At 43.0% G+C, this 14,042-nt stretch overlaps 1 protein-coding gene across 6 annotated transcripts in view; it reads right to left on the reverse strand.

Annotated features, from left to right (window-relative positions):
• Positions 1-14,042, reverse strand: part of SLC36A1 (solute carrier family 36 member 1) — a 136,361-nt gene that overhangs the window by 98,156 nt on the left and 24,163 nt on the right. For all 6 annotated transcript variants that reach the window (XM_008692478.2, XM_008692481.2, XM_008692482.2 and 3 more), the window contains 3 exons: positions 12,544-12,642; positions 9,847-10,013; positions 6,278-6,447 (listed from right to left, as the gene is read on the reverse strand). In XM_008692478.2, coding sequence (XP_008690700.1) covers positions 6,278-6,447; positions 9,847-10,013; positions 12,544-12,642 — 436 coding nt within the window. The remainder of the gene's footprint in view (positions 1-6,277; positions 6,448-9,846; positions 10,014-12,543; positions 12,643-14,042) is intronic.

The raw sequence follows: 14,042 nt of genomic DNA on the forward strand, positions 1-14,042 counted from the left end.
ATCTTCAGAGTTGAATCTGGAGGAAAGTTAAAAATATAGAAAGCTGATGACAAAATAGCTTTCTCATCACAACCAAATGCTCAGTAAGAGTTGATCTGCTATGTGACCCAGAAAAGGACACCTGCCCTCTCTGGGGTCTCGGTCTGCATCTGCCTAATGTCAACCTCATGGTGATGGCTCCCATGGTTCCAATTCAAGTGAGTAGTGGGGTGGCAATAGCACTGAGGCAGCAATCAGAACTGAACCCTAGGAGAAGCTGGTACAGGAAGGTGGTTAAGAGTGTAGGCTCTGGATTCAGAACCTGGGCTCCAATCTCAGTTCTACCACTAACCAGCCAGCTACTTAAACTACTGCTGAATAGGGATAGTCAAATGAGATCATTCACATAAAGAACTTAGAGCACTAAGCGCACAATGAATGCTTCATAAATGTGAGCTAATGCAACCACCAGTCCTAGCACAAATAAGCTCACCATTTGGAGTCTCAGCTCGGTCACCCATGACTGTACCACTGAATGGTCACTCGAGTCTCATCCAGCTCTGAAATGTTAAGGAACTAAACAATGCAGGTTTAGTCACTTAGGAATGTGTTCTGGGATATGTCCCTCAGCTCACTGTCAACTGGGAAGCACCATGTACCACTCAATGGTAGCACAGCAAAGCAATGGGATTCCTCTCCTAGGACACATGGTTGTGCCAAAAACACAGCCACCAGCCTGCCTGGTTTTCTGCCATGAAAGGAGTGTGAGTTATTCTTCCGGTGCCAGCCCCTGGTCTCCATGAATGCTCCAGTCCACTCAAGAGAAAGGAGACCTTCATCAGAGACAGTGAGCCCGAGGAGGAGAGAAGTCAGATGACCTCCCCAGTTCCTCCCGGCTCTGAGTCTGCCATCCCCCCTCCCTCCCATTAACCTGGAGGACATATGGTACTTTGCAATACGACTTAAGTGAGGTCAGATGTGCTCAACTCTATGATAAGAATTAAGTGGAAACAGCAACAGAAGCTTGTGTGATTGTAATCTTTTCTCAGATTAGACAGAGATGTTCTACTTCATCATGACATTTTAAAAGCAATCTAAAAACTTGTCTTTGTTTTTACTACAGAGGACATACGAGATAAGCTTGCTTAACAAAAATCTCTTTTAAAAGCGGCTACACTTTTCTCTTCTCTTAAAGCCAGGATCACAGGGCTGCAAAGGGAAGGCCCTCCTCCTGTCCTAACTGGACCAGACACCACAACTGAACCCCAAATAAAGCCTGACACTGGAGATAGATAATGGGGAAGGGATGGGGAGAAGGCAAGAATTGTGAGCCTCCGACTAATATGCCGGGGGAAGAAGAGGACCCAACCAAATTAGCACAAATAGCCCCAAGGGCTCAAATTGCAGGGGTACCTGTTTTGTCCCCACGCAAAATGCGGCAAACTAGTTTTAGCTAATTCCAGAGACAGGAATCAGGTATTTAGAAAAGATGTGGGAGCAACCAAAACCTCTTCTAGCATTAAACGTCTTTACTCTGAGTTAAAGCCCTCTAGAAAGAGAAAGAAGGTAGAGACCTCAGGAAGCAGCCAACCAGGAATATCCTGCCCCTACTCCCTCCTTGCTCCCTCACAAGAGCATCCCATACAAAGAGGAAGATAGCACACTCCTAACTGGCAAGTCACCACCCTCTGCAGCAGCCTGGCTGTGGCATGTACAGCAATGGGGGACTGAGGACAACTCAGCTAGCCCACGTGATTAGCCCAATGGTATTACAAAACATCTTCCCTTTGGGTTAAGAGACACTAAAAATATGATCTTTTAACTGCTGAAGTAACACGAGGCAAATGACCATGTTCAGAGAAGTAACTGATTGGGATTCTGGAGCCTGTGGTTTTAGACCAGCAACAGAAAAGCTGACTTATGCACTAGAGAAGAGAAAACACTTAAGAGAACAAACACACTTACAGAAATACGTTGGACATCTACAGCCCTGTGCCCAGAAGCTCTTTCTGCTGTTTCACTGCGATTGATGCTGGTGAAGCCTACCTGTGTTACTCTAAAATGTCTAGAAAGCTACCTTGAAAATTAACAACAGTCTTGAACACAATACATAATCTCACTTAGTGGGAGTATAAATTAAAAGTATAAAAGCAAGGAAAACAATCTACATGTCCAACACTAAAGGAGTAGCTTAGAAAATACAATACACCAATATAATGGAATATCATGTGGTCGTGAAAATATTTATGAAGGATATGCATATTCATGATATATCAAATAAAAAGCAAAAGACAAAGTTCTGTGTATACTATGATTGCAACATGCACCCATGAGGAGTAACACAGAAGAGAAAATGCAAAAAAAAAATCATTTTAAGTCAGTGGGATATTTAGAATTTCTTTTTCAATAACCCCATATCTAGACATTCTTGAAATGTTTTTACATTAACTTTCTTTTTTTGAGCAATATTTTGGTAGGAATTTAAAATCAGGCTTGAAGCAGTTGTGCAGAATCACAGTTTAGACTTGAGAGAAGCCTTAGCAATCAGATACCCTGCACGTCTTACAGCTGAGGAACCTGAGGCCTAGCTCAGGAGGGTTCGCTGGGGGCGGGGGGGGGCAGGGTGCACAGCTCATTAACACTGCTGCCCTTTGTCTCTGCAGCTGCAGGATGGAGAAGTGTGAGAGGCCAAAAGGTGCCAAGAAGCCACTCTGTTTGGACCTGGAAGATTCATATTCGATAGGGTCTGGCTGTTTGGAATGTTCTACAGCTATGCATTCCAGTCCAAACAGGCCTTTTAATTGATACGGCTTTATGTTATAACATCTTCAACAATAGGTTTTTGAAATGTTCACACTTCACTGAAGTAAGATGTTTCACGTGGCAAATGCCACAGAGAATTAGCACAAACCCCTGAAGGACAGGTTAATGCCTCATGGAACCTGAAGAAACCACTCTTCCTATACCTCTGAACTCCCTCTGGAGCCAGCGTCTTCCAGCCTCTCCTCCTACACAAACTCTGCACATAGGTGACCTGCTAAGTGCAATTCAAACATATGGGCCAGAAATAAACACCGTTCCATATGCAATCACAACAAAATGAGCACCATTCCCTGACACACATATTCCCCCTTCCCCTCCTCTCCAACAGTCTGAAATTAAGCACCAAAAAGTAGACACAGCAGTCTTTGGGGAATGCAGAAGAGTGGTGAGAAAGGTAAATTACAAATGGAAAAAAAATGACTCTGGACCAAATTCCCCTGTTCCCCTTGGGGGGCTGGAGGGTGAGGAAGAGGAGGAAAAGTTGGGGGAAAGGACAAGAAAACACCATAAATAGCAATAAAACAATCTGCTATTAAAATTTATGGGTATAACTGAAAACAATCAGTTCTAGCAAAGTTCTAAAATCATAAACCAATTAACCTTAAGCAGAAAAGATCTGAAAGTACAGAAAAAAACAAAAACAAAATAAACTCACATAAATATATTTAAGTTGGAGTTACAGTGAAATGCCTCTCCTCAATCCCACAATCACTTCAAAGTCTCCAGGGAAGTAAGAGAAGCCCGAGTGCTCAGAGATGAAGAGGCTGCATCATTTAATAGGCTGACCGTGCAATGCTAAGTCACAACAGATCACAGAAGGGGAAAATAACTGAGTGAGCTTGAAGATCAAAACCAGCTTGTATCCTTTGAGCATCACGCTTTCTAAGAGAGATGAAACCCCCAGACACAGTCAGGAAAAGCGAAGCAAAAACCAAGAGACATCTAAGGATAGCACGAGGTCTGTGAATCAGAGACTGGTGGCTCCTGTGGGGTGCAGTGGAAAGAAACCTGGCAGGAAGCAAGACATATGCTACCGGAGGCTAAGCCAGGCTTGAGAAGAAAATGGGGCCAGGAGAGGAATCAGGCCCAGCATCACTGCCCCAGCTCTTCAGGCAGGGAGAAGTTGGTGTTTAGGCAGTTAGAACACATTTTACCTAGACAGACCTACCTTTTCTAGAGGAACCACTTTGAAAAAAGCCAATTATCTGAACCATCCCCACTCTTTCTTCCAACGCCCTTTGGATTCCAGAATGGGAGCACTGAAAGTTGACATCATAAACACTGCACACATGAAAGCTGTCTCTTCAACACTTAGAGGAAATCCATCCACAGAGAAACATATACATCTGCGTCAAAGCATTGGGAGTTGCAGGCAGAAGACAGGAGCAAAATCCAGAGTACCTTAGCACATATTAAGGCAAATTACTGTAAAAGCAAGATACGTCACATTCTTTCCTCTTCAGTTGCTCTGGGGCAACAGTGGCCTATAGGTAGCTCTGGGCACTGGATTAGCTGCTGAGTGGGCTTTTCCTATAGGCTGGACTAGACAGGGCCAGAAGGTCTGCCAAACAGAGGCTACATACAAGGAGAAGTGAGATTCTTTGTTGCCATCAACTTGCTGGAGTTGGCAAATCCAAGTGGTCCACCCTCTGTCTGGCTCCTACCCAGACCCATCCTGTAACAAATCCTTAGATAGAATGCTGCCAAACATTAAATCACAAGGTCCTGGGAAGGCATTCAGTTCCTTAGCTCTAGGGAGTTCCTTCCATACAAAGATCCAGGACACTGAGCTTGACCCACACCCTTGAAGTACAATGAGAAAGAGAACTGCAAGTGGCTTGAAGAACTCTATTCCAGGACAGGCATTAGTCCGTTCCCTTGAGGAAGTTCATTTCGGGATAGGAACTAGTCTGTTTCTTGAGGAGATGCATTCTGCGATAGGCACTATTCAGTTCCCTTGAGGAGGTCCTATCTGGTATAGCCACCAGTCTATCCCCTTGAAGAGGTCCATTCTGAGATAGGCATTAGGCTGTTCCCTGAGAAGGTCCATTCTGGAACAGGCACTAGGCTATTTTCTGGAGAAGGACCATTCTGGGATAGGCACTAGTTTGTTCCCGTAAGGAGGTCCATTCTGGAACAGGCACTAAAGAAGGCCTTTTCAGGATAGGCACTAGTCTATTCTCTGAGGAGGTTGTTTCTGGGATAGGCACTAGTGTGTTTCCTTGAGGAGGGCCATCTGGGATAGCTATTATTCCGTTCCTTGGAAGAAGTCCATTCTTGGATAGGCACTCATCTGTTACCTTGAAGAGGCTTATTCTGGGACAGGCACTAGGCTATTCCCTGAGGAGGTCCATTCTGGAATAGGCACAAGTCTATTTCCCATGTCTAACCTCTACTGCCCTCCTCTTGCTAGTAGTCAACCCATAAAGTCATTTCTGATTTTCCAGACTATGGTCAAATGCAAGACAACTTTCACACCATTTATCCCTAAAACACTCCATTCTGGTTCAATTTAAAAATCATAGAGACCTATCTTTATTCCAAAGATAGAGGCTTGGACTGGATAATTTAAGAAATTCCCAGGGAAGTCTCAATATAATAAACCAAGACATTTCTTTCCCCAAAACAATACAATTTTAAAAAATAAAATAAAAAGCCAAACATAGCCAAAAAGTGAAACCTAGATTCCAGCACTTCAATCTGGAAAGAAGTTGCAAATCTCCTAGAAATTTAAATTAGATGTTATAGACCAATCTATTCAGAGGTTCTCTATTCTTATCAACTCATAGAAGCTACCAAAAAGAAAAAGAAAAAGAAAAAAAGAAATATTTATTTTTATTTTAAAATGTATACTGGTTTCAACCAACAGAAAATAGAATAATATCTTGTCTCTTAACTCACACTCCTGGGTGTGTGGTCAGGGAGGAGGAATAAAACACAAAGTAAAAAATGAAACACCTAGATTAATCCATACAGATTTTCTAAGAAACACATTTAGTAAATGTCTAGTATAGTATCATGTAGGCTCAAAATGAAATCTAAGGGAATAGACTGTCACAATGGAAAATGATTATTTGAAAACACAAATAAACACGCAGCTGCTATTAAGGTAACCTACACTCATATGCATATGAGTTAAATGGCTCTCTTTAGACTTTTACCTTATTTTATCCCAAGGACATGGGATAGTAATTTTATATATTTATTATGAATTATGACCATCACCGTACTATTTTATGCTGTGTCCACAAACAAACTACTGTTCTCATTCCCATGTCCTTTAGAGCACATAGATAATCAATTCACTTCACCACCTAGCCAGGCCTCAACTCTGCACCTGAGACAGCAGGCCAAGTTTCCTGCTGACACACTACAACTGTTTCACTCCAATAGGCTCTCGTTCAAGAAAGCCCTGGGGACCGGATGCCCTTTGGGAAAGCAAACAAACAAAGCAAGTATCTTGTCTTCTACTCACAGGTCAGGCAGACCAGCACGGTGCGCACGAACAGGTCTACCACCAGCTCCCAATGCTCGGGAACGCGGGACACGAAGAAAGGGATGATGATCTCAGCTGGGACGTAGAACTGGAGGGCATAGGTGAAGAAGATGCCAATGGAATATAGCAGCTTGACCGACTGGTACAGCCTGGGGAGAGAGCCAAGACAGGTTCAAAGGCCTACTCTGCTTCCACGTGCACAAGCAGTGAGAGGGCAAAACAGTGTCACGGTGAAGAGGCCATATCTATCCAAGTCACAAATGCATGTGGTCCTTTGGACCCAGCAATTTCAAGTCTAGGGATTTATCCTGCAGATACGTTTGCACATGTGCACAAAAAATTTACACTCAAAATATGTCACTGCAGCATTATTTAAGTAAGAAAGACTGAAAGCAGATTAAATGTTAACCAGTGGGGAACTAGCTAAATAAATCATGGTGTCCCATACAGCTTTTAAAAAGTATGAGGCAGAACTATAGGTGCTGGTATGGAACTAGCTCTGTGATAGAATAGTAAGTGAAAAATGGGTGAAGAAACAGTGTCTACAGTGTGCTACAAATTGTCCAAAAAAAAAAAAAGGAAAAGGAAAAAGAAGGGAAAAACATTTCCCCTCACATACACATACATATGACATTCTTACATACTCTAAGTATTTCCAAAAGGAAATACAAGAAACTGGTAATATGGCTGCCTCTAAAATGGGCAACTGTAACACTGGGGACTTTGGGGGAGGCAAATGAAAACAAACATATTCTGTATACACTCTGAACATCTGGAATCTTTACCAGGGACATATGTCCTTTCAAAAATTAAAATATAACAGGTCTTTTTATATCCTTCCCCTCCAATTCAGTGTTCCCCAGAATGAGACAGCGACCACACAGCCAAGAAGCAGGAACAAAACCCATCTTTCCACTCCACTGTGGCTGTCTCCCTACCGCAGCTTCACATGAGGCTTCCCGGGGAGACCATTATGTCATCATCCAATATCTCTATCTCATCTCATGACAGGACTGTGCAGGGTAGAAAACAAGTCTGATCCCCATAAGTACTCATGGATCTGACACAAATATTAAAAGGGAAGGCCACCCTGCCCCTTAGCAAAGTTCCACTTCAAACAGGACCCTCATGCATTAGGCAGCAAGAAACACAGGCCTCTCCCACCTCGTTGGAAATCTATTTAAAAGTAGTAATTATATTGTGTATAATGTGCACTGAATTTCTCTGTGGTTGAACTTAATACCTAGAATATATTCTTATGCTATAAACAGGAGAACACCCTCAGAGAGACTGAGTTTGACAAAGGGTCTTACTTGCTCCAAGAATAGAAAATAAAAAGGCTTTGGAAAAATCAGCTGGTGGCTCTATAATTAAACTCAGTACAACACCAAAGCCTTCTGAAGTGCCGGGAAGTCTGGAAGCAGGACAGTCACCTGCAGGGACAGCTAAATAAATTGCACCCGAATGGAGGCGGAAAGATTAGAGTAGCTGGGTTTGGAGTATCAGAGGAAAGAAGACAGGTGCTTATCTATGGCTTCGGATTATGTGGACTGCTTTTGTTCCTGCTGATCCATTTATCTTCAGTTATGCCAAGCTACCACCTGGCTCTTGAAAGGGCAGGAACATTTGGAAATTTAAAAGCAGGCATCAGAGTGAAAGAGAAAGACTTTCTGAAAACAATAGCCTATTGCAAGGATACCACTTGGCTGGCCACCCCACAGATCTTGTCCCCAGACCCCTGCTGGTTAGGGTGTCCTGTGCTAAACACCAACAGCACTGCTGAATAAATGTTTTCCTCAATTTTCTCCACCTGTCCTTGCACAATGCCTTACTGATTGGAGCTCTAAAAACATGCACAGGCAGGTCAACCAGGCCAGCCTGAAAGGTCCTTCTGATCCCCAGAGCACTCAACAAGCTTAGTGTCTGCTCAGCTGCCCTCCAGAATGAAATTCTAATCTCCAAAAGAGAAATGTTGCTTCAGACACACCCTGTGACAGCTACTTTTTTATTTTTCTTAAAGGTTTTATTTATTTATTTATTTATTTATTTATTTATTTATTTGAGAGAGAGAGTGAGAGCGCGTGCATGTGCGCGTGAGCGCATGACTGGTGGGGAGGGGCAAAGGGAGAAGGAGAAGCAGACTCCCCGCTGAGCAGGGAGCCTGTCATGTGACTCAAACCCAGGACACTGAGATCATGACTTGAGCTAAAGGCAGATGTTAAACCAACTGAGCTACTAAGGTACCGCGACAGCTACCTTTTTAGTTAGCATTTCAATATGTCTCAGTGTTGCCGTGCAATACAGTAACCAAGAGCTAAGCAAAGTGAGATACAGAAGGGCTCCCCCCAAGCCCTCATCCATGGTGACAGGCCTCCACCTGCACGCCATCCAGTCAGTGACTGCCACAGGGGAGAGGTACAGCAGAAGTTGGGAACCTACTCATTTCGCGCTCCTCTCTCCCTGCCCATTTGGAATGTTTAAGGTAAACTGATGGGATACTTGGCCTTTCCAGGCTCAGATTTCCAGGGAGGAATGGAGTATCGGTCACTTGATAATGAATCCATTTGGCATGTACCTCCACAGGAATTCCTCCTCCAAACAAAGCAGCAGCTCAGCGCAGTGTCCTCCTTCTGATAGCACCAGAATAGGATTACAAAGTGCTTTCTCATGCATAACATTTGGTCTTTGTGACAATCCTGGCAGGAAGAAATGACTATTCCCTGTTCCCAGAAGTGGGAGCTGAGGCGGTGAACAGCTGTGACGTGCCCAAAGCCACAGAGCTGGACATGGCAGATCGCCTCTATCCTCTGCGCACCAGCTGCTTCCTGAGAACATCTCCTCATTCATAAGATGCTCAGTCCCCGCATTTAGTCCTCCTTTTCATTCAAAAGTCATCCCCTGGGTAATGATCATGTACCAGGCACTGTGTCAAGTGCTGGGGTGCAAAGGAGCCCTGCCCTCCCAGAGCTTACCGTGTAGGGAGATCACAGTTTGGGTAAATGGACAATTACAGTACTATGGAATAAGGTTTAGGCTAGGGTCCGAATGGGATCCCAGAAGAGCAGAAGAAAGGAGCATCTGACCTAGACTGGAAGTTGTGGGTAAGACAGCAGAAACAGTTTCTCAAAAAAGACTGACTCCTAGACTAAGTCTTCCTGGCCAAGTAGGAATGAGGTACAGGTAGAGCTAGAGCCAGAGTGGGACTGACAGGCACTGTAAAGGTTTCGCCTCTCAGAGGAGCAAAGGGAAGCCCCTCAGGGCTCTCAACAAGGGGATGTACAACTGACTTGAGTCTGAGATGGCTCATACAGGTAATGGGAGAACAGGTATGAAGAAGGAGTAAGACTGAGATAGGTGGATGAGTCAAAAGGCTCAGTGGGAAGCCAAGGAGGGACGGTGCTAGCCTGGGGGTGGGGTGGGGGTGGCAGCAGTGGGCTAAAGTGAAGTGAGCTAATTTAAGGTCTAAGTAGAGGAAAACCCACATTCTGACCCATTAATTAAAAAAAAAAAAATCCAGTGTTGCCAGACTTCCATCTTCCCCCACATACCAGCAATTGGGCAGGTTGAGGGTTATGCTCCCTTGGATATTAGCTCCAAATTGCAGGTACCCCAGACACCCCAGACTGATGTAGAGGGCAGTGACGATGGCCATTCCCACGTACAGGATGAGCGGAAATTTCTGGGGATCCTTCATTTTGTTTTCAAGGGGCAGAACCTATTAGAGTAGTAAGAGAGAAGGGAAAACAGAGGAAAAAGTAACATTAGTGGCCAAAATAAATTGTAATCTTCTCAGAAAAAGTAACTGCTTTATCTCTAGGATTCCCCAAAAGCACATCTATCCTTTACTAGACAGATAAACAAAGGCATTTCCTCAGAGCTGGAGGGGATACCCTGCTTTCCGTGTGGAAGTGGGGAAGTCCTGAGGGCAAGGGCAGGCAGGATTGGGCCCCGGGACTCCTGCCCAGGCCAGCACTCTGAAATCCTGCTCCAGGGTCCCCATGGGCTGGGGGTGCTCTCTGCCCCTTGGCACAGCCACACGGCAGCTGTGTCATGCCCACCCAGCACAATGGAGAACAGACATCGTCTGAGATCACAGCTCTGCTAACCTGTCCAAAGAATGCAAAACATAGGTCAGGGAAAACTGCCACTCTAGTTCCTGGAAACTGTTTCCTTACCTCCAAAAGGGCAGGTGCCAGCAGTGACATTAAACCTCTGACTTAGAGAAGCGGGGGTGCTGAGGGAGTCACAAATTACAGGATGGAGAGATTCAGGCTCGCAAAATATACAACAAAACACACTTTCCATATTCCTATTCCAAACCACTGACCTTGCTGCCCTTTCCCTCACAGCAGAGGACATTCCAAAGCAAAGCAAAGGCCCCTTTGAAGACTGGTTCTTTTAGGCACAGGGAAAACAGAAGGTGTGATTGACAAGCTTCACAACCGGCTATCTACTGCATCTGGCATGGCTGACAAGGAAAAGCAATGCAGGGCAATGTCTAGCTGCCCCACAAACCATCTTTGATCTTGTCATGACACAGCGTTTCCTCAACGACCTGCAGCCATGAGGCAGCGTGGGTCTGTGCCAGACACACCCTGGCAGACGCCAAGGGCCTGCTGCAGGCCCAGTGCTGTGAGGGGCGCCACAGCTCCGCACTTCCAACTGGGCCTCAGCATTGTACCCCCTCCCAGCTCAGGGGTCTCAAGCTGCAATTGGTCCACATCCAATTATAAAGTTTGTAAGCTTTCCTTCCATTACCTTTTATGGAGTCTAGAGAGCCAGAGGGCAGGCAGCCCATCTCCTGCATGTCTGTCAGGCCTGGGCCAGTGGCACAAACACAGAGAGAGTGCAATGAAAAAACAGTGAGCAGGGGCCCTTCACCGGACACACTCAACAACCCTCAAGTCCAAACTAAGAGTCAAAACAGCTGTGTTTTCTCCCTTATAAAAATAGAAAACACAGAGAAATCTTGAAGTAACAGATAATGATGATTACAGAATAACTCCATTTCCAAGCCTTGGCTGATGAAATGATGCAAAAAGCAACTTCTGCACTACGCTGTTAGGGAAAAGTGACATATTCAGTACAATGCTTAAGAACCCAGGGTCTCCAGGCAGCTTTCCACACTTAATTCAATCTCTTCTTTCCAGTCCCATGTACTTGGGGCCTCTTTCTCACTGCTACAACACGGGCCATTTCAGGCCTCAGACCCAGCAGCAGAGGAACATTCGAGAAGCCCCAAAAAAGAGCAAAGGGAAAAGTGTTAAAAGTCAGGACAACAACTTACACACTGATCACTTAGAAAGCCTCCCCTATGATGTTAGAGCCTTAACTCATTCCATCAATATTACTGGGGCAATTTCTTAGTATTTTGACAAAAAAATCTGTCCAGCTTCTAGGTTTTCTTAAAAGAATATAAAGTGATAGAGAAATCAAAAGAGGGAAAAAAGATATTCCACAAAACGAAAAGTGTCTTCCCTTTTCTAAGCTCTTGACCAGCAGAACTAATAATTTTCTTCAGAGAAGAATTCTGGACCTTTACTATGAAAAACATAAATAAAAATCAAATTAGGTACAACTAAGTGGCAAATTCCTCTCCTTAAGGAGAAGAATTGGGTAAAATCACAGCAACAATGGGGGAAGCTAAGCCAGGAGTGAAAGCTAAGCCTATTTATCTACACACAAAAAAATATGACACATCAATGTTCCAGGACAGAGAGATAATTTGCATATTTATTAATTTAATAATAAAATCAATAGCATTATTAACAAAAATAAAAATTATTTAACACTCACTATGTGTCAGGGACTAAGCAAAGCCATACATATCTTATTTAATCCTAACAACTATTAATCATTAAGTTCACTTTTCAGAATCAAACAATGAAGGCTCAGAGAAGTTTCGTCCTTACAAAGGTGACACAGCTACTCCTTGGCAGAGCCAGAACTTCTCCCAAGTCAGTCTGACTCTAGACCCTGCATTCCCAGTTGCCATGTATTACTGCTTACTGCACACATAGGGGATGACTGTACAACACAGGGGGTTTGAATGTAAATGTTCTTAAATCACATACAATTTATTTTCAAAAGCTAGAGCTGGGAAACTCCAGTGGAATCCCTGAAATGCTGTTGATTAACTGGCCAGTAAGTTTCAGAAGATAATTGCTAATAGCATTTCCTCAGCCTTCCATCAAACAGCCCTCAAGGACACCAAGGACAACAGCTCATCACAGTGCAACTCTTACCATCCCAATGCCTTCAAATGCAAAAATGGCCGTGCCAAAAAACAAAGGGTAGGTCTTCCAGGGTGCCACCAAGGGGAGGCCGCTGGGGTCTGGGATATTCTGAAAGAGAAAATAAAACCAAGTAAAGGTTATACAGAGATTCGAGATTTGAACTCCAACGTCAGATGTCATACCTCTTCCTAAATCCAAGATCCTTTGAATGGAGAAAGTCTGACATCTGAGAGATGATTTGGGGGACATTTAGCTTTTGTATTTTTTTCCCTTCAGGCTGAGAAAACCCTACCTGCTTTAGCCCAGTGTACTATAAAAAGACTATAGCCCAGTGTACTATAAAAAACTCAAATGTTGAAGCTTGCATAAAAATAGTTACATTCTTTCATCAGGTAATCCCATACCCAGAAATTTAATCCAAGTAGGAAAAAAAATCAAAATATAAAAAAATTAGAGCAAAGTTATTTAATAGTAATTAAAAACAACCTAAATATTCCCAAACAAGTGAAACTAGTTAGCTTACTGCACATCAACCATACCATAGAATATTATGCACTATTTTAAAAGTAAAAATTGAAATAACTAAGTAGCACATGAAAAACTGTTTATGAAATAATAGAGAGAACATTAACGTTTTAAATTTACATATTCACTATAATACAACTACATAAACACTCCACACAGATAAAGCTGGAAGGAAAGGTGGAAGATTTTTAAAAGAGCTCTTTTCCTTTTTTTCTCTGCTTTTCTTTCTTCCTTTCTCTTTTTCTTTCTTTCTTCTCTTAATTCTTGTGAATGAGTTTGGACACTTGAAAAATTGTACTAATAAACACGTAACAGGAGTACTGGAACATTTAAGGACAAAATAGCAAAAAAAAAAAAGCATTTAAAAATAGAGGCAAATAAAAAGCAAGGAAATTGTTAATTGCCGGTACAATGTAAAGATGCACAAGCAAGGAGGTGCAGACAAAGAATCCTCCCTGGCTCAACACTGAACGATAACGTCCAGTAATGGGACAGTAAGGAACAGGACTCAGAATGGGACAGAAGCTTCTGTCCTTTCAGAATGTGACTTTTTCAACCACGTGCATACACTGCTTACATTAAATAAGAAGTGATTTTAAAACTGCCTTTACCATGTTTTAAAACTGATTTAACTACAGAGGTTAAAAACTAAAGAGGTAGATAAATATGGGGCACGCTCTAACAGTATAACAGAATAATATCAGTGAAAAAGATCTACTAAGATCTCTGTAATAGGCTTCTCTTTGAATGTTTTCAAAGCAATTCCACTATATTTTCCCTAAAATATAAATAATTTAAAAAATCTTTTTTTTTTCCTGAGGCCCTGCTAATAAAGATCTCTTTATAAGAACTATTTCAATACATGGAATGAAGACAGACTAAGAAATATTTTTGCTCTACAATGAGACAAAGAGTGAAATTGCCCTGTAATTATTCCTGAATCACAGTGCAACTTAAGTTCCTGGAAACAGGAACGATCTATT

This window comes from Ursus maritimus, unplaced genomic scaffold (genome assembly GCF_017311325.1).
Source record: "Ursus maritimus isolate PB19 unplaced genomic scaffold, ASM1731132v1 scaffold_15, whole genome shotgun sequence".
In the NCBI taxonomy this organism is placed as follows: Eukaryota; Metazoa; Chordata; class Mammalia; order Carnivora; family Ursidae; genus Ursus; species Ursus maritimus.